At 52.8% G+C, this 20,468-nt stretch overlaps 2 protein-coding genes across 3 annotated transcripts in view; both read left to right on the top strand.

Moving 5' to 3' along the window:
• GPR61 (G protein-coupled receptor 61) overlaps positions 1-2,066 on the top strand; it is a 4,023-nt gene extending 1,957 nt beyond the window's left edge. The window contains exons 4-5 of the mRNA XM_058855583.1: positions 492-507; positions 674-2,066. Of these exons, the coding sequence (XP_058711566.1) occupies positions 492-507; positions 674-2,066 (1,409 nt within the window). The remainder of the gene's footprint in view (positions 1-491; positions 508-673) is intronic.
• A 1,096-nt stretch (positions 2,067-3,162) lies between these two features.
• The window catches only part of GNAI3 (G protein subunit alpha i3), a 27,731-nt gene continuing 10,425 nt past the window's right edge, over positions 3,163-20,468 (top strand). Inside the window, exons 1-4 of one of the 2 annotated variants that reach the window (XM_058855813.1) lie at positions 3,163-3,390; positions 16,130-16,172; positions 16,278-16,419; positions 18,130-18,287. In XM_058855813.1, the coding sequence (XP_058711796.1) occupies positions 3,273-3,390; positions 16,130-16,172; positions 16,278-16,419; positions 18,130-18,287 (461 nt within the window). In that variant the 5' untranslated portion in view covers positions 3,163-3,272. The remainder of the gene's footprint in view (positions 3,391-16,129; positions 16,173-16,277; positions 16,420-18,129; positions 18,288-20,468) is intronic. The other variant, XM_058855814.1, reaches the window with a different exon arrangement.

The raw sequence follows: 20,468 nt of genomic DNA, 5'->3' as shown, positions 1-20,468 counted from the left end.
GCTGAACCCTCCCTGGGATCTCAGGGAGGTGTCCCCCAGAGCTCTCTGTGCCCACTGGCAGCTCTACCTTTCCCCAGGTGCCTGGGGGCTGTGGATGGGGGTCACAACTGGACTGAGACCCACCGTGTGACTCTCAAGGGTCAGCTGTGATCCCACCATGGCTCTCAGGGGTCCCCTCAGGGTCTCCTCCCTCTTCTGAGAGCTCCACCTGCCCTCAGGTACCTGTTGGATGCAGGTGGGAGTCCAGCTCAGATCTCAGGGGTCCCCCCAGGGTTGTGTCCCCTCATGACAGCTCCATATTCCCCCCAGCACAGCTGTGGCCCAGGCCATGACAGAGGTCACCTGTGAGCCCCCCCGGGCTCCCAGGGATCTCCCCAGGGTCTCCTCCCCATGACAGCTCCATCTTCACCCCAGGTACTGGGGGGGGGCTGCAACTGGGGGTCCTGCTCAGCTCTCAGGGGTCCCTTCAGTCTCTCCCCCTTTTCTGACAGCTCCACCTCCCCCCAGGTACCTGGGGGCTGCAACTGGGGGTCCAGCTCAGCGCTCAGGGGTCCTCCAGGGTCCTGCCCCCCCAGTGACAGCTCCACCTCCCCCAGGTACCCCCTCGCTGAGCAGCGGGGACATGAGTGGGGCTGGGGGGCACCTTTGGGTACTCTGAGTGCCACCCCCACAGCGGCCCCCACCCCCACCCCTGGAGCACCAAGGATGTGACCCTCTGGCGATGCCCGGCTGCGCCGTACTCGCCGCCAGGCCGGCGGCACAGGATGGAGCCCTTCCTGCCCTCCCCGTGGGGCTGGAATGGCTCTAGAGGGGGGTCCCGGCCCCCCAACAGCACTGCCGAGGCCAAGCCCAAGGACGTGGCCTCCAAGTCTGTGGGGCTGTTCTTCATGGTGCTGCTGGACCTCACGGCCATCGTGGGCAACGCCGCCGTCATGACGGTCATCGCAAAGACGCCAGCGCTCCGCAAGTTCGTCTTCGTGTTCCACCTGTGCCTGGTGGATTTCCTGGCTGCCCTCACGCTGATGCCGCTGGAGATGCTGTCGGGCTCAGCCGTGTTCGAGAGCCCAGGGCTGGGCGAGGCCGTGTGCCGCGTGTACCTGTTCCTCAGCGTGTGCCTCACCTCCATGTGCATCCTCTCCATCTCGACCGTCAACGTGGAGCGCTACTACTACGTGGTGCACCCTCTGCGCTACGAGGTGCGGATGACCGCGGGGCTGGTGGCCGGAGTGCTGGCTGGCGTGTGGCTCAAGGCTGTGGCCACCTCGCTGGTGCCCGTGCTGGGCTGGTTGTCCCCCGACCGCCCGCCAGCGCCCGGCGCTCACGGCTGCTCCTTGCAGTGGAGCCGTGGGCCATCCTGCAAGGTCTTTGTGGTCTTCTTCGCCGCCTTCTACTTCGTCCTGCCCCTCCTCATCATCATCGTGGTCTACTGCGGCATGTTCAAGGTGGCACGGGTGGCAGCCATGCACCACGGCCCGCCACCCACCTGGATGGAGACGCCGCGCCGGCGCTCGGCGTCGCTCAGCAGCCGCTCCACCATGGTCACCACCTCGGGGGCTCCTCGGACCACCCCGCAGAGGATGTTCGGCGGGGGCAAGGCGGCTGCCGTGCTGCTGGCCGTGGGTGGCCAGTTCCTCTTCTGCTGGTTGCCCTACTTCTCCTTCCAGCTGTACACAGCTCTGAGCACTCGGCCCTTGGCCGGGCCGGCGGCTGAGACTGTGGTCACCTGGCTGGGGTTCTGCTGCTTCACCTCCAACCCCTTCTTCTACGGCTGCCTCAACCGGCAGATCCGCGGGGAGCTCGGCCGGCTCCTCACCTGCTTCTTCAAGCAGCCCCCCGAGGAGGACCTGCGGCTGCCAAGCAGGGAGGGCTCCATCGAGGAGAACTTTCTACAGTTCCTCCAGAGCACTGGGCGCCCTCCAGAGCCCCCCAGCTCCGAGCGGGACCTGCCCCCTGTGGATTTCCGCATCCCGGGGCAGATTGAGGAGGAGGCGGCGGAGGGGATGGAGTGGGGTGGGGAGAACGGGGTGTTCATGCCCGTGGCGGGCTCTGCCAAAGCGGGGCTGTAGCGTTTGGGCAGGTCGGGGTAAACGTGGCTGTGAGGGGACAGATGGTCATAGTGACTTGTTGAGGGGGGGCTTCATCACCGCCACGGAGGGTTGGAGGTCCCAGAGTGCTTGCTGGGCTGGGGGTACACATTGCCACGGAGGGTGGGGGGTCCTCAATGCAGCCACAGGGAATTGGGGGTCCCACAACGCCCACTGGGGTGATGGGGTGGGGGCTCCTTGCTGCAGCCATGGAGAGTTGGGGGTCCCATTGCTGGAGTGGGAGTGATTCTCACTGCTGTGCGGGGTTGGGGGTCCCACAGCACTCGTTGGGGTTTGGGGGGGTCTCTGTCAGCACAGCGGGGGATTGGGGGTCCTATGGCTCTTGCTGATGTGTGTGGGGTCCTTATTGCACCGGGGGGCTGCGGGTGCCACCAGGCTCACCGGGGTGTGGGAGGGTCCCCATTGCTGCCACCGCGGGTGGCTGGGGCGGGTCCCACGACCCTCGCTGGGCTGATGTGCTGGGGGGGTCAGCACTGCGGGAATCGGGGGTCCCGTGGCACCACCGCGCTTGGGGGGCAGCAGTTGGGGGGCACAAGCCCAGTGATGGGCCAGGGATAAGAGTGGGGGGCTCGTGTTTGGGGTTTGGGGTGGCCCCTCTACAGTGGGGGAGGGCGGAGGGGGGGGGCTGCCTGCGGAGGGGGTCTCGGGAGGGCCCTGAGACCCGTCCTCAGCCCCGGAGACCAGCTCCCATTCCCCCGAGCCCGCCCCGCAGCCGTGCAGCCGAGGCCCTCTGGGGATGCGGAGCCTGGGCCCCCCTCATGAGGGCGGGCTGGGGGGGGCTGGGGGCTGCGGCCGCCGCGGACTCCACCGACCCCCGCGAGGACTACAACTCCCATCATGCCCGCCAAACAGCCGGAAGTACATTATTTCCCATCATGTCTCGCTCTATCGAGGCGGAAGTAAAGCGCTCCCTTTCCCCCGTCATACTCCGCTCTAACGTGGCGGAAAGCGATGTTTCCTCCCATCATGCCCCGCTCTACCGGGGCGGAAGTGCTCACACTGTCCGCCCGCGGGACTTCATTTCCCGGCGTGCCCTGCGGCGCAGAACCGGAAATCCGGCGCCGCCTCAGGAGCCGCCCGGGCCGAGGCAGCTGCAGCCCCGATCCCGGCCCCGGCCCCGGTCCCGGTCCCCCCGCCCCCGGCCGCCCGGCCGCCCCCGCCGCCGCCATGGGGTGCACGCTGAGCGCCGAGGATAAGGCGGCGGTGGAGAGGAGTAAAATGATCGACCGCAACCTGCGGGAAGACGGCGAGAAGGCGGCCAAGGAGGTGAAGCTGCTGCTGCTCGGTGAGGAGGGGCCCGGCGGGAGAGCGGAATGGGGGTTTGCGCTCTCGGGAGGGATTTGGGGGGGAGCAAAGGGGCGCCTCTGCCCTCAGGAAGGAGTTTGGGAATGGAGAAGTCGGGGTCCCTGGAGGGGCTGAGGAGGTCCCGAGGGATCCCTGGAACGCCTGAGGAGGGTCCCGAGGGGTCTCTGGGGGAGCTGGGGAGGGTCCTGAGGGTTCCCTTCCGAGGGAGAGGGCCTGGCTTGTGGGAGGCTGTCCTGGGATGCGGCCCGTGGCCTTTTCCCCATGGAATGTCTCCTCCGTGTCCCGATGGAATCTCCCCGTGCTCCCTCCAGGCTGCTCGGGGGAAGGGAGGGCGCTCCCTCCGGGGTGGGATTGGGCCAGGACTGGGAGAGGCACGGCTCATCCTGCGGCTCCGGGCACGGAAGGGAGGGAATGCTGAGGCTGGAATGAAATTGCCAGTCAGGGAGTGGGGGTAAAACTCCGGGTGTCCGTGCGTGTGTGAGCAGCGGAGGTGGGACATCCTGGGGGGATGGAGTGCATGGGAACAGGAGGTGTCAGTTCTCTGCCTTTTGGCTTTTTCTCCGCATCTGGGAAGAGCTGGATGGAGGATTTAGATTCCCTTTAACGGAGTTTTGCGGTGTTTGATTTGTATTTTGGAGTTCTTGGAAGTGATGATGGGAGCTCAGAGAAGACACAAACTCCCCTTCCAGGAGGTTGGGGGAGCAGGTTGAGATGAGATGATGGGAAGAAATTGGATACTATGGAGAAATCCCTCTGTGAGGGTGGTGATGCCCTGGCACAGGTTGCCCAGAGAAGCTGTGGCTGCCCCATCCCTGGAAGTGTCCAAGGCCAGGTTGGACAGGGCTTGGAGTGACCTGGGATAGGGGAAGGTGTCCCTGAATGCGGCCAGGGATGGACTGGGATGAGTTTTAAACCCAAAGCAGTGCAGGATTCTGGAATTCTGTTCAAATTCTCACATTTTATAAGCACCACTCAGGGCTGATGAACCATCTGCTCATGCTAGTCTCTCTTTTCAAGGTCTGGGTATATATTTTTGGTTATCCTGACTTTTCTGTCTCGGATGAGACAGATGGAGTCTGTGAGGATCCGAACAGCAGCGCTGAGTGGGTCCTGTTAGAGCAGGATGTGTGAAGGAACCATCCTGCTCCAGGAATCCTTTCTCTTTCCCATTTAGCCCGTTTTCTCTGCTCCCTGCAAGAGCTGCTCTGAGCTTTCTACTTGCTATGTCAATGGAAAAGCTCTTGGCTGTGTGTCAGGAGAATCCTTTGTTCTCCAGGTGTTTGTTTTGGTGTTAATAAGCAACACTTGCACATTCCCTGGGATGGAATAATTCTTTCCTCATATTTTTGTATTGCGTTTTTTCCAAAGCACCCAAGGCTTGGAGGCTGAGATTGGTTTTATCGGCAAACATGGAATGGGGGGAGTATCCCAAAAATCGTACAGTCATCTGTTGGAATGTGTTAAAAACCAGGTGAGGTTTTGGAACTCGGAGCAGCAGCTGATTTTGGATCGCTGTTGGCTTTGGATGGCAGGAAAATTCCTGCATTTCCTGGTGTGTCTGCAAGTGAGGAGCTTTTTAGGGGCAATTGGAATGTTGATCTGGACCTACCTCTGGCTCTACCTGATCCCAGGTTAGGTTTGCACCCGGTTGTCACTTGCAAATCTCTCTCAGGTATTTCCTGGTTTCAAAACTGAGTGTGGTGATTCCTGGGAATACCAGGGAATGCTGGAAACTCCCCACACACATCCTTCTTGATGCAGGTAAAGCAGAACAGGGGATTCCCAGGCGAAATTATCTGCAGTGGGAACATTCTTTCAATGAGGTGCTAGAAGCCAATGGAAAAGTCCGTGAGGATTTTTCCATTGCTTGAGGAAGGGTTTTTTATCCCACATAAAACTGTTTGGATCTGCAGGGTCTTGTGTCGTTCCCTGAGTGGTTTCTGCCCCCCTCAGAGAAGGTTGGTGAAAAAAGAAGGGATTTTTCCTGAAGTTTGGAGTCCACACATCCTTCCCAGCTCTATGAAAAGAGCTGCCCCAGTTTGAGATCTGCGGAGTTGCGATGAGCAAGGAAAGGGCTGTGCCTGTGGAGAGGGAGCTGGATCCTTCCCAGCTGGGGTGTGAGGAGGCTGGGGAGGCACGGATGGACCCAGAACCTGGAGGGAGGGAGAAGAAGGCAAATACAGTGAAATTTGGGAGAGAAGAAGTGAAATACAGCCCAAATCAGGATACTTAGAAAAGGAATCAAATCCACATGAAAATCAGGAGATGGGTGGGAGAGGAGATGAAGTAAAATACACCTGAAATCAGGAGGTTTAGGAAGAGAAGAGAGGAAGGTAAAATTCTTCCACTGAAAATTGGGAGATTTGGGGAGATTAGAGGAAGTAAAATACAGCCAGAATTGGAAGATCTGAGGAGAGGAGTCAAATACTCCAAAAATCAGGAGTTTGGGAGGAGGACAGGAAGTCAGAAATCCCCAGATCAGGGTTTGGGTGTGTTTTTCTTTCTCTCCTCCATAACTCCTATCTTCTTTTGAGCAGGGGAGGAAGGAGAGAGAATTCCAATTGTGTCCCCTTCTTCTGGGAACTTGACTTTTTCAGCACCTTCCACCTGGGGAAGGGTTCAGATGCTGGAGGAAGTGGCCCCAGCACCTGGATAACTCCAGGATTTCTGGGATAAAGTTAATCCTAGAGCTGTTCCTGGCAGCTTCTCCTCAGGGATTTCAAGTCCCTGTGTTGTGTTTCCCTTTCACAGCTCTGAAGTTTGTTGAGCTGTTCTGTGTTCTGGAGGTATTTTATAAAACAAATGAAACCTGAGTATTGAATAATGACTGACCCTGGTTGTTACGACCCTGTGGGATGTAATTATTATTCCATGTTGGAATGCCTCCAGCACCTCTGCTGGCATTGGCACTGGCATGGTCAGGGTGACAGCAACAGTGGATTCACTCTCTGGAACAGCAGCCAAAGCTCCTGGGAGGCTGGGAATGGCTGAGGAGGCTGGGAACAAGCTGGGAATGGCCCAGGAACCCTCAATCCCATTTTTCTCCTCCCATTTGCCCCCAGGAAAAGGCTCCTCAGCAGGCACACGCCGTGTTCTGCTGCTGGGGAGACCTGACAGACTTTTCCAGCCAAATGAAGGAGAGTGCTGGAGCTGTTCCTGGTAGGGCAGGAGCTAACCCAGATCCTTCACTCTGCTTGCAGTGCCTTTTCAAAGGCCTGGCATGTTGTTCTGGGCCGTGTCTCAGGGGCCTGTGTGACCCTGAGTGGTAAAGCTGAATTCCAGAGCTGTCCCATTCCCAAATCCCTGTGTAAATGGTGGTTTTGTGGCTCTGGCTCCGTGGAAGCACCAGTGTTGAACTGTTTTTGCCCAAAACACCCTGTACAGCCTGGACAGCTTCCCTGGGTTTGGATACGCTGTGTAATTACGTTGAAGTGGTGCTGCTAATTAATGCAAAGACAATTAAAAATATAAGTTTGTTTTCAAATAACCTTAATTTGCATAATTCACTCTCCTCCACTACTCCAGGAGCTTTTCCCACCACTGATTTTTCCAACCTTTTTTCTTTCCTGAACTCTCCAAAGCTTCCTGAGCACTGTTTTGGTTGTGTTTTGGTTTAAGGTAGGAAAGTGTTTTCTGGGGATAAAAATCCAGGCAGAGCTGGTGCTGCAGTTAATGATGTCATTAGGTGAAGTGGCTTTTCTTGGAGCACAGCATCTGTGCTTTGGATTCCTATTCCAGAGGATCCGTCTGGGGGTCAGACCTGGCTGCTCCTCAGCTCTTGAAATGCCCTTGAAATGCTGATATGAAGCTCTGTGATGGGGTGTTGGTCTCCAGGTATTGTCCAAGCAGTGGCTGCTGCTCCAAGTGTCCTTCCCTGTGGGATCTGCTGTAGGAATCCTGCTGGGGAAGCTGCAGGGAGCTGTTGTTTCTCTGATCTTGAAGGTATCTGGCTCTGCTGGAGGTTGCTGGTGACTCGTGGCCATGGGAAGATTCTCCTCATGCAGTTCACAAAGACCTGGATCAGGCCAGATTGCACCTGGAAAGGTTTAGGTTGGAGATCAGGGAATATTTCTTCATGGCAAAGGTTGTCTAGCCCTGGCACAGGTTGCCCAGGGCAGTGGTGGAGTCTCCATCCCTGGAAATGCTCAAAAAACATGTGGATATGGAAGCTGGGACATGGATTAGGGGTGGACATGGCAGTGCTGGGATATGGTTGGATCTCAGAGGGCTTTTCCAACCTCAATGATTCCATGATTATAATTAATTTAATAGCTTGTCAGATCTCTTTGAAGACACAGTTCTTCTCTGGGCTTTGAGCTCCATGAAGGTCCTTCCACAGCTGCACTGGAGGCTGGAATTTCCCTGTCCTCAGGTGTGGGAGCTGCAGCTTCCACCCATCTTCTCCCACCTTTCCATTGGGTCTCTGTGTACCTTCCTCTTGATTTTCTCTTCTGCCTGTTTCCCACCAAACCCAGATGGTTTTGGGGCAGGCAGGAAAAATGCTCCTTATGTCCAGAGTGCCTGAGCTCCTTGAGTTTTTCAGGAATCATACATAATTTATTTTATCTCCTGGAAAAGAGGTTCTTTTCCACCAGGGTCAGATGCCCTCTTTTCTGCTCAGTGCCATTTTCTAGCTGTGGGATGGGAATTCTTCTGTCCCCTGTGGCATGTGGACATCACGTGCTCGTGTCAGGACACACGGGTGAGTGTCCATGCCCAGCACTGGGATTTGGGGATGGACAATTCCCAGCAGACAGCTTGGTCAAGGAATTGTGATTGCATCTATGCTCCAAGAGCCCTCTGGATATGGTTCAAGTTTCATTAAATTCTGAGGCAGAGCATTGAAATAACTTTTTCTGGAATAGCAGAGGGAGCTGTAAAGAGGAATTTTTTAATTAGATCATGGATCTAATCTTCTGGAAGTTTGGAGTGAGCAGAGCTGTGCCTGCAGCTCCTGGGATGCAGCAGACACTTGTTCCCTGTAGAAGTGAGATTGAAAAAATGGTATTTTCATTACTTAAATGGGGTTTGGAGCTGAAATGAGGGACAGATGCCAATTATTTATCCAGCACGCTGTTTGTGGTGATCCCTGTGCTGTCTCCTTTGTTCCTGGGGATCCGATGCCTGGCTCTTGTTTCATGTTTTCCCAGTTGGTGTTTGGTCACTTGAGTGCCTCTTTTAACCTTCTCTGGTTACCGGGGTGCTACTGCCTATGTCAGCTCTAGAAACAAACCCTGGCAATGCTGGCACACAGGGTTGGCCTCCTGTAGCTCAGGGTCTCCATCCCCTGCAAGCTCCTGGTATTTGGGGAATGAGCTTAACCCTCAGCAGGAGCTGCTGGGCAGGGGGAACCCGGCTGCATGTTTGGAACAGCTCAGGATTGTTGTCCCTGCAGGAAATTCAGAGGATGTTTGACTTTTAAAAACAGGCCTGGCACAAGATGACGCTTGATAATCAGGAAGACTAAGGAATATCTTTTCCAAGCCCAGGTCTTCCCACTGTTCCCTCTCTTCCCAGGTTAACTGTTACTTTATCATCCAGCTCCCATTTTACAGGCTTTGCTTGGCTGTTTCTTTGCTGTTGCCATTTAGACTTGGATCCAGAGACACCAGACTCGGCTTTTTTATCCCATATCCCCTAGCACATCCATTTATCATGAAATCCTGAAATGGATTGAGTTGGAAGGGACATTAAAGCTCATCTCATTCCATGGGCAGGGACACTTCCACTATCCCAGGCTGCTCCAAGCCCCATCCAGCCTGGCCTTGGACACTCCCAGGGATTCAGGGGCAGCCACACCTGCTCTGGGCACCTGTGCCAGGGCCTGCCCACCCTCCCAGGGAACAATTCCTTCCCAGTATCCCATCCATCCCTGCCCTCTGGCAGTGGGAAGCTGTTCCCTCTCATCCTGGCACTCCAGGCCCTTGTCCAAAGTCCCTCTCCAGATCTCCTGGAGCCCTTTTAGCTCCAAGGGATCTCCAAGGGGCTCTAAGGCTTCTACCTCTGGAAGTGTTGCAGGCCAGGTTGGATGAGGCTTGGAGCAACCTGGGACAGTGGAAGGTGTCCCTGCCTGTGGCATGGAATGGGGAGAGTTTTACAGCCCCTCCCAACCCAAACCATTCCATGATTCTGTAATCCTGTGAGTGTGGATGAGGAGCTGTGGGGATCAGGGCCTGCCCAGGAGGCTGGAGATGGTGGTTTAATGTTCAGCCAAGAGCCACACAAGGCCTCTCCATGGGGGTCTCCAGCCACGCTGCTTGACAACAGCCATAATTCCTTCAAAACACTCCTGGGGGAGATCAAAGAGCTGTGAAAACAAATTCAAATCTGAGGTCTGTGCACGGTCTGTGCTCATAGAATCCCAGGATGATTTGGGCTGGAAGGGATTTTAAAGCTTATCTGCCATGGGCAGAGGCACCTTCCACTAGACCAGGTTGTTCCAAGCCCCATCCAGCCTGGCCTGAAACACTTCCAGGGGTGCAGCAGAGGGGTGTTTGCTGCTGGTTTGTGGCTGTTTCAGCAGCTCCTTAAGGAATTTCTCAGAACTGTCAATGGTCACTCAAGTCTGGGTGTAGGGGACAGGCACAAGTTCCTCCAGCCTGCTGTTTCCCAGGAATGCTGCAGAATTCCTGGAGATATTTCAACCTTCTGAGTGGTCATGGGATGTTTCTAAGCTTGAAAGTAATTATTTAATTAAAACAGGGTTGAGGCTTTGATAGTTTCAAGGCAAAAAGGAAAACTCCTCTGTTCCAGAGCCAATCTGGGAGAGCTGGGAATGCTCAGCCTGGAGAAGAGAAGGCTCTGGGAGATCTTAGAGCTCCTTACTGTGTTTAAAGGGGCTCCAGGATATCTGGAGGGAGACTTTGGACAAGGGCCTGGAGTGCCAGGATGAGAGGGAACAGCTTCCCACTGCCAGAGGGCAGGGATGGATGGGATACTGGGAAGGAATTGTTCCCTGGGAGGGTGGGGATGCCCTGGCTCAGGTGCCCAGAGCAGCTGTGGCTGCCCCTGGATCCCTGGGAGTGTCCAAGGCCAGGCTGGATGGAGCAGCCTGGGACAGTGTAAGGTGTCCCTGCCCATGGCAGGTTATGGGATGGGATTTAAGGTCCTTTCCAACCCAAACCATTCCAGGATTCCTTCTATGATTCTAAATCTTCCACTGGGGCTGCTGCTCTTCCTGTGCATCTCCCAGGTTCCTTTTGGTGGGAAAAGCCATGTCAGCTTCAGCCCATGTGCTCCAGCAGGCCCAGCAGTGCTTGCAATTTCACTGGCATGATCCCAGGGCTAGTGTTGTTTCTGTTTTCAATATGCCATTCTTTACCCAAGCCTTCACTTTTTCTTTTTTCCTCTGGAGGCAGTGACAGCCTCAAGTGGTTTATCCTGTGCCATTGGCTCCTGTTCCCTCTGCAGTGAGGCTGTAGCCAGCCCATGTGCTGTGTTTTATTTGAATATATTGTTTTTCCCATCATTCTTGTGGAACTAGAAGTGTCAGCCTAATCTCTCCTGGTTCCTGTTGACTTTTCCAACAATAGCTGTTTTTTTCAAGCCTGGTGGTTCAACACTACTGCTCCTTTCTCCAGTGTTTTTTCCCTTTCTTCTGATTCCCAGTGCAGTTCTCTTGCCACATGTGATTCTGTGGTATCCAAGAGTTTTATAGGTGTTCATTGAAATAAAAAACCTCAACAAGGGAATATAGGGTCTGTGCTGTCAGGGTCAGGATGTTGGGATATGCATTCCACACAATGAGGTTGGAAGGAGGGAAGTGGTGAGGAGGATGAGGATTTGGTAGTTCAGGGTTTCCCAGCTGTGGCTGCACAGGTCCATGGGGTGCTGGAGGCTGTTGAGATATTCCTCATGGAATACAGTTCAGGAATGCAGTGCTGTGGAAAGCTAAGGAGGGTGCTGGTGGGTAAGGGGAGGTGTCCATGTTCCTTGTGGGGTTGGATGTGGGATGAGTGTTAACTAAAGGAAATTTGTTTATCAGGGAGATACCCATTGGGATTTAGGATGATTTGAACAGCTCCTGCTCTGCACTTCCAGTGGCTCTGAAGCCATTGGATATTTTTGGAACTGGACTCCTCCCAACTTGCATGTGCTGTTTTTGGGCCCCTTTCAGCCTGTCTGAGGGGAGCTGGTTCCATTTGGGATTTAGGAGCTGTTCACAGGGATTTAGCTGGTTCCATTTGGGATTTAGGAGCTGTATCCACAGTGATCCAGCATTGCTTCTAGCCTGCTCCTCATCTGGAGGGTCCTGTCACATTCCCAGGTCTGTAACTCACCCCTGGAGCTTCAGGTGAACTCCTGGGATTATTCCTGAGCTGTTTATCAGGGGATCTTGGAGCTACTGAGAAATATCCCTGGATTTGGGAGCTCACTAAGGGCTGCAGCACTTCAGGAATGGGCTAGTGGAGTTCCTGCCAAATTCCTACAGTTTCTGAACTGGCTATAGCTGGAGGTCCAAGCCACACACCTATGTCAGGCCCTTCAGTTTTATCTTCCTCACTCATGTAATGGATTCTCTGGGTGCGTCCCTGTTCCATCCCTGGAAGAATTTGTCTCAGCAGTGACCTGGTTTCTCTTCAGAAACTTGCAGACGTTCCAGGGCTTTTCTCCTTAATTATGTGTGTGGAATTCCTTTTCTAAAGTACAGTTTAATGCAGTTTTGATACAACTTTGGGGGGAAAAAAGCACTGAAAACAGAATTTTTAGGACCTTCTGGAGCATGAAACTGCATGCTTGTGTCTGAAGATGCAGGGAGTCTGACCTACCTCCTTGGAGAATTTTTAAAGCAAAAATCTAGGGTTGTGTGGAATTCCTCCCTTGGAATTCCCAGTCTGAGATGTGTTTTGTTGCTCTCTTCCCTGTAATCTCCAGCGTGTGGCAATGCCAAGTTTGGCTTCCCATCTGCTGCTCCAGGAAATCCTCCGGCTTTCTTGGGGGAAGTGGTTGGATGATAATTTCCCTCCTATGGATCCTTTGCTTTCCCAGGGCCAGTGCTGATACAGCTGGAAAGCTGCTCCAATTCCCTCCAGCTCCAGAGGGAGAAGGGGTCTGGCTGTAGGAACATGTACAGGGAGTGCCACCCCTGGAGATGGAATTCCAGCATTTACATGCTGAGCTTTTCCCTAAGAACTTGGGGTGGTACTGGGGTGTTACTGGGAGGGTTTGGGGTATTACTGGGATGTCACAGCCGTGTTACTGGGTGGGTGTGGGGGTTTTCAGAAGCTGTGATGCCTCCATCTGGTTTCCAGAGGGAATAGTTGAACACTTGTGGGAGGATGCATTGAGGACAGGGACATTGTGGAATTCTTGCCCAGTGTGTCCATGGAGTGAGACAATCTCTGTAACAGATGAGCTGCTCTCTTCAGAGATGAGCTGCTCGTTCCCAGGGTGGGATGAAGAGGTTCCTCGCTGCTATTTTGGAAAAAGAGAAGTTAAAGGTTCTGAAGCAGTTTTTCCACAGGGTTATGACATTCACAGAGCTCAGCCCTGGTTTCTTGTGGCAGAATGTGATCCCTGTCTGGCCGTGCTCATGGGAGCAGAAGAGAAAGGTTTGCTTCTCCTTTGTCAGGCACACAAGCCCCAGGAACACTCTGATTTCCATGGGTTTGAATCCACTCTCACATCTCATGATCTTTGAGGTCTTCCTGATTCCCCATCTAGTCCCTGCCTAAGATCCCAGAGTTGGAGGCTTTGCCTGAGGAATCTGTAAGAATTCCAGTGTAACTCTATCCACTCTTGATGTGAATTTCTAGTGTGGAGCATCAGTTTGCTGTAGGCTGAAGTGGTGTTTTAGTAGCATTTAAATTCCCATTTGTTATTCCCCTACTGAAGGCTTAAGCCACAGTGGGTGTAAACACTTCACATGGAAGTCCCCAGAGCTGGAAACAAAGGGTGCAGGATAAAAACTGCTCTGTTGGTCCAGTATGGATCTCTTCAGGCAAACCCTTTCCAGTGGGTTGGAGAAAGGGGAATAGCAGCTTGTCTGATGTGAACATCTTCAAGTGTTCAGAGAAGCATCAAAGGACAGAAGTGAGACCTAGAAATGTTGAAATTAGGTCCAGAAAGGAAGAGTAAAATGGGAATGTTTGGCTGGAGTGGAGTGAGAGAACCTTCCAGGCATCACATTCCACCCCCTCTGCCATGGCAGGGGCACCTTCCTCTATCCCAGGTTGCTCCAAGCTCTGTCCAGCCTGGTCTTGGACACTTCCAGGGGTGGGGCAACCACAGCTTCTCTGGGCAACCTGTGCCAGGGGCTTGTCACCCTCACAGGGAAGAATTTCTTCCCAATATCCCATCTATCCCTGGCCTCTAGCAGTGGGAAGCCATCCCTCCTCATCCTGTCCTTCCAAGTCCTTGTTCAAAGTTCCTCTCCAGCTCTCCTGGAGCCCCTTTAGGCACTGGAAGGGCCTCTGAGATCTTCCCAGAGCCTTCTCTTCTCCAGGTGGGACATCACCAGCTCTGCTAGCCTGGCTCCAGAGTAGAGGGGCTCCAGAATAATGGAATCCAGGATTGTTGGGGTGGGAAGGGACCTTAAAGCTCATCTCACCCCCCTGCCATGGCCAGAGACACCTTCCATTAAACCTGGTTGCTTCCAGAGATGGGGGGACACAGTGGGAAGCTGTTCCTCTGTGTCAGACTAGACATGGGCAGTGTTAAACCCATGTTTCCCCCAGCATTGCCCATCTCCTGGGCCATCCCAGCAGGAGCTGCAGCCTTCCATTCCAGAGCTGGAGGGGAGATGTTTTTCAGTGAGTGTTCATGAGGTACCTTGCCTGGATGGCTCTTGCCTGAGAGAGAGAAAACCTGGAACAACAAGAAAAACTTCTTAAGGAATAATAACTCAGTGTTTGGCTGTGGCTGAGGAGCCACGTTGGGGTAGTGTTTGGTGAGGAGACAGTTCAGAGGATGTGGGTTCCTACTTTCTCCCTCTGAAGTAAGGTGTGAGTAACCTTGGAGAGGGGAATTCCTGCTCTACCAGGCAGTGTTGGGGGTTGAGGGGGGAAGGGAAGGGGTTAAAGGAGTCTGGTTGGAATTAGTGCTGTGTTAGCAGGGTTGGATCTGATGGGGTTGGTGATAGGTAGAACAGCTTGGCTGCGGTGGGAGTTTAATTTGGGATAATCTAAGGAGGAAACAACAGTAAATATGATGCTGAGAAGGCAAAAGCAGAGAGGTCATGTCAAAAGTCCCTGCTCAGTCTGGATTCAGGGCTGTCTGGGGACACCAGAGATTTGAACCTGGTAATGGAGGGTGGATGTGGGAAATAAAAATAAGGATTTGTATCCTCACAGGATGGAAGTGCTGAGTCCACAGAGCATTAATGTTTTCACATCTGACCGCACACTGAGCTGCTCTGGGAGAGATGGGAATGTTCACCTTGGAGAAGGGAACGATCCAGGGAGACCTGAGATCTAAAAGGGCTTCAGGAGAACTGGAGGGGGGCTTTGGACAAAGGCCTGGAGTGACAGGATGAAGGGGAATGGCTTCCCACTGCCAGAGGGCAGGGTTGGATGGGATATTGGAAAGGGATTCTTCCCTGTGAGGATGGGGAGGGCCTGGCCCAGTTTGTCCAGCTGTGGCTTCCCCTGGATCCCTGGGAGTGTCCAAGGCCAGGTTGGATGGGGCTTGGAGAAAACTGGGATAGTGAAAGTGCCTGTAGCAGGGGGTGGAACAGGATGGGTTCCCAAACCATCCTGGAATTCTACAGGTGTTTTATTCCATCTGGGCTCACCTGAGTCATCTATCCCAGTCCAAGCAGGTCCAGCATCATTCCTTGCCTGCAGCCAGCCCAGCTCTGCAGCTCAGGGAGTCTTGAGGCTGAGGAGCCCTCAGGCAGTGGCAGAGCCAGCTGAGCTGAGCTGAGTGAGCCACACGAGGTGGAGTCTGGAGTTCTGCTGACTTCAGGAGCACCGTGCCTGCCTTTGGCACGCTCCCGGCTAGGACAGGCATGTGGGGCAGCTCTGCTAAGCTCCATAAATCAGGAGAACTAATGGTTTGGAATCCCAGGTGTCCACTGCCCTGAGCCATGCAGCAGGGACTTGGCTTGGGAGTGCTCTGGGATCTGGCACAAAAAAGTAGGAAAAGCAGGGAACTTGCATTTTTTTGCAGTCAGGAATAACTGACCCTGCATCAAGGGGTAATTGACCTCCCCAGGAGAACTGACCCTTCTTCAAGGGATAACTGACTCACCCCCAGGGATAACTGACACCCCAGCTCTGCAGGGGTTTGGAAGCCAGGTGTTCTTGACAATCCTTGAAGGAAGGCTGTTGTGATGCAGCTCTGAGATTTCACCCTGTGCCAGAGGGTCACTTCCTACCTGGTTGTTCAAGGTCTTTCCTGCCCAGCTCAGTAACAGTGGCAGCATCTGGTGATGCTGATGGACTTTGGCTGTGTTGGCCTGGAGTGAGGGATGGGAGTTGCTCTGTCAGATAAATCCTCATCCCAGACCTGCCTCCCAGCTGGCTGCCCCTGCTGACCTCTGGAAATCGAGAAATTTCAGGATTTTTTAACCAATGAACTCATGGTGACTGTTGGCATCTGTAAATAAAATCCAGGAAGGGTGTACCAGGACAGTACAGTGGAACTCTACTACCAGCAGCAGTGCACAAGGATTATCCTATTCCAGACCCCATCAACTTCTCTGTGGGAACTGGAAAAAGCACATCCTGCTTTTCCTTTCAGTTTCATATGGTTGACTGGATGATTTTTGTGCTTTTCAGGTGCTGGAGAGTCTGGGAAAAGCACCATTGTGAAGCAGATGAAGTAAGTGAGTGCAGGCTGGAACATTTGTTTTTGTTTGAGATGGGATAAAAAACGTGTGGTGCCCTTCTGGTTTGGCTTGGGAGTAATAAACTGGTTTCCTTCCAGGATTATCCATGAGGATGGCTACTCAGAGGAGGAATGCAAACAGTATAAAGTGGTTGTGTACAGCAACACCATTCAATCCATCATCGCCATCATCAGAGCCATGGGGAGGCTAAAGATAGACTTTGGGGAAGTTGCCAGAGCAGTGAGTATTGCATTTATTTCCTTAGCCTGAACTGTGTCAATGAATCCTGGAGTTTCAGTCCAGGGCAGAATATGTTGCAAGATAAAGTAGCAAAAAACCTGTCATAACTTTAGTGTATTGTCAGTACAAAACATCAATATTTTACTGAGGTTCTGGGTAAGAACTTTGAGTATTTTGAATGCTTAAAAAAAATAGGGTTTCCCTTTCTCTAAATTATTATTATTATTAAAAAATCTTTCTCTAAATTATTTGAATTTTTTTTGAATTTTGAGATGTAAATTTTGAGATGTTTGAGGCTCTGCTTTTTCCCTTCCCTCTAGCTCTGTTCATTCCCTGGCCTATTTCTTACATTTATGTTCAGCACTTTGAGCTGGAAGTCAGGAATCCTTGATCCTTGTGGTGGTGGGAAAGTGACAGAGTGGGAACTAGGGACTCCTGGAAATGTGCAGGAGAGAGGAATTGTGTCAGCACAGGGCTGCACTGTGACTGTTCTGCCTCATGCTGCAGTTGATCCAGTCCTGGATAGTTCAAATTTATGGTATTTATTTTGCATTTATGATTCCAAGTCCTGGCCAAAGGGCACATCTTCACTCACATGTTCACCCAGGCTGTTGTTCAGCTGCTGCTTCAAATCCTCCCAGAGTTCTCTTCCACCTTTCCTGGTGCTTTTTGTAGCTGAGTTGGGATCTTGGAACTGGAACAGGGAAGATGCTGAATCCAAGTCTTTCTCAGTTACCTGCCCATGCTGAGGTGGCTTCACAAGAGCTGAATACCATGAATTTTCACCATCCCAACAGGCAAAAACCTTTCCATGCTTTCCCAGGAAAAGGCCAAATGCATGAAACCATGGAGTGACCTACAGAGATCCAGAACTGGGGTCCCTCTGCATTTGGCTGTTAACACCTCAATGAGGTCAATTTGGGATCAGCACACTGAGCTTGGTACATGCGAGGTTTGGGGCTCAGGGGAGAGGAGCCAGTGTTAGGAGGAGAATGCTGGGATAGTGGAAAGTCTCTCACAGCTCCCAGAAGGACCTGACAGGTCTGATCAGCATAAGAATAAAAGCAGAGGGGGCTATAGGGCAGTGTAGGGTTCCCTGTCCTAAACCACTGGATAACCTGGACAAGAGCACAGTCCTGCTCTGGCTTCTGAGGGGGAGTTCTCACGCTCAGATCCCAATCAGTCCATCCCATATCCTGATGAAATGTTTTATTAAAGAATCAGTCTCCCTCACTTCCAACAGCAAAAGGCAAATCCTCAAAGCTTTGGTCCCATCATCTCTCAGAACTCACTTTTTTCCCCTCTTCCCTGTGCTGTGCCACACCAACATAGGTTTTCCAAATAAAATCTCTAGTTCAGTTCATTGGTTTGTAGAAGAATCAGCATTCCCACCTTTTCTCTGAAGCATTGCACCAAATTACTGGAATCCTGTAGTTTTGATGGGAATGGTGCCTTTGGAGCTGTGATCCCCATGGAAGCACTGTGGCCATCCCTGATCAGGGCATCTCATCCCACAGCCTGGAGCTTCTTCTCCAAAAATTCCCTTTCTGGCTGCAGGAGGTAAACAGCTCTGTGACTTCTGGGAGAAAACTGGATGGACTGGACTGTGATTAATTAAAGCAGTGATTAATTAATGCTGAGATGTTGAACCTTGGTTGGTGGGGAAGGTCTGTGTGGATGGACATCCCAAAGATGTGTTCTGTCCTGCAGGACGATGCCCGGCAGCTGTTCGTGCTGGCGGGGAGCGCAGAGGAGGGAATGATGACGGCTGAGCTGGCTGGAGTCATCAAACGGCTCTGGAGAGACCCTGGAGTGCAGGCCTGCTTCAGCAGATCCAGGGAATACCAGCTGAACGATTCTGCATCCTAGTAAGGAATCAACACCAGCTCCTGGGCTCTTCCAGCTCCCACAGTGGTGGCCAGAAGGGGCCAGCGTGGCTGGAGCGGGGCAGGCTGGGTGGGAAGGTCCTGTCTACACTGGTGTGACTGGGTGACACTGGGGATGGAGTGCTGTTTGTCTTCTCTCTATGGATCATTGAGTGTGGGGGAAAACCCCACATTCCTTGTTCTGTGCCTTGCTGAATTTAATCCTGGAGTGGTTTGGGTTGGAAGAGACCTTTGAGACCTTTGAGATCTCATTCCACCCCCTGCCATGGGCCTGGACACCTTCAACTATCCCAGGCTGCTCCAAGCCCCATCCAACCTGGCCCTAAACACTTCCAGGGATGGGGCAGCCACAGCTTCTCTGGGCAGCCTGTGCCAGGGCATCACCACCCTCACAGCAAGGGAGTTCATCTAATTTTGAAAAATATGATTTTTGACAAATTTGCTGTTTTCATGGAAGAAACTTGGCATCTTGTGCTAAGGTGAACACGAGCCCAGGTGGCCAAGAGGCCAATGGCACCTGACTTGGATCAGGAACAGGGTGTCCAGCAGGACCATCCAGTGCCTGACCCCCATACTGGGCACTGCTGAGGCTGCGCCGCCAATCCTGGGGTCAGTTTTGGGTTCATCAAGACAAGAAGGACATGGAGGGGCTGGAGCGTGTCCAGGGAAGGGAACGGAGCTGGGGAAGGGTCTGGAGCCCCAGGAGCAGCTGAGGGAGCTGGAAAGGGGCTCAGCCTGGAGCAGAGGAGGCTCAGGGGGCCCTTGTGGCTCTGCACAAGTCCCTGGCAGGAGGGGACAGCCGGGGGGGTCAGGCTCTGCTGCCAGGGAACAGGGACAGGAGGAGAGGGAACGGCCTCAGGCTGGGCCAGGGGAGGCTCAGGGTGGACAGCAGCAGGAATTTCTTTGTGGAAAGGATGGCAGGGGCTGCCAGGGCAGGTGGTGGAGTCCCCATCTGGAATCATTCATGGAACAACTGGATGTGGCACTCAGTGCTCTGTTCTGGTGGTAAGCTCAGGGCTTGGATCCTGGAGATCTTTTCCAAGCTCAGTGATTCTGGGATTCTGTTGGAGTGGCAGGTGCTTGGCTGTGCCACCTCCATTGTCCCTGCAAAGGGGAGCAACACTCCTGAAATTTAAGCTGCCACTTTCCTGACATTCAGCAATTTCCAGAAATGGAACTCCTCACCTGGCACATCAATATTCCCAATTTTCTCCTTACAGCTTTCCTTTTCCTCCTGTGCCTGGCACCTCACAGGCAATGCTGCCTCTAAACTGTTCTGATTCTAAAATCTTCTTGTCCTGGTCCTAAAATCAACACAGCTGCTGAACAACTGGAAGGTTATGAGTAGATAAACAGGCTGCTAATGGAATTTTTGATGAAATGCCTCATCTTTTTCCAAGGGCAGGTTAGTGCAGGAAGAGGAAACTGTTCCTTTGATGAGCCAAACAGTTGTTTTTTACCCTTTTTTTTTTTTTTTTTTAACTCACATTCTTGGTCTCTCTACAAGAAATATTTGACACTCTGAAAGGTGATTTTCAGCATTTCCAGCTGAAAACTCCTCAGTTTAAGCTTTAATCCTTGGAAAAATGAATTGGGAAGAATTTTGTGGAGAAGTTTTAGCTGTGCCACAGCTCACTGCCTGCAGGGTTTTGCTGTTCAGAGCATATTTGAGCTTGGAAATAAGGCAGAATCCTTCCTAATTTGCAGCACCTTGGCAGGGGTTTGGATCAAGGGAAGGGCTGACAGGAATTTTCTTGGATTTGTGCATTCCTTTGCAGCAGGAAAGGAAGAAATTTGGGTTTCAAGGGAGGAAAGAGGTTGTTGAGGAAGGGGAAAGGAAGAAATGATTTAATGGAAATATGTGAAGAAGACAAGGAAAGCTTAGGGACTTGGGCAGAGAGCAGGAATGGAGCTGAAGGAGGAACCTTGGTGTGTGTCTGGATGGCTTTGGAAGAGGAGGAAGATGAAGGCAGCTTGAGAAATGGAGCAAATTGGGAAAAGAGGGTGTTACCCTGCTTTTATAGGTACCTGATCCATCTGCTTTCCAGAGGTGGGATTTTGGAGGCTTCTTCCTGTTCCTGGGTATTTGCCACCCAGCCATGTCCAGGTGCAGGTCTGTGGGATGGGGATGTTACACCCAGGATGAACCACCCAGGCATTTCC

Source organism: Poecile atricapillus, chromosome 23 (assembly GCF_030490865.1).
Source record: "Poecile atricapillus isolate bPoeAtr1 chromosome 23, bPoeAtr1.hap1, whole genome shotgun sequence".
NCBI lineage: Eukaryota > Metazoa > Chordata > Aves > Passeriformes > Paridae > Poecile > Poecile atricapillus.
Note: the sequence above shows the minus strand (reverse complement) of the source record. Positions and strands in the feature narration are given on the sequence as shown.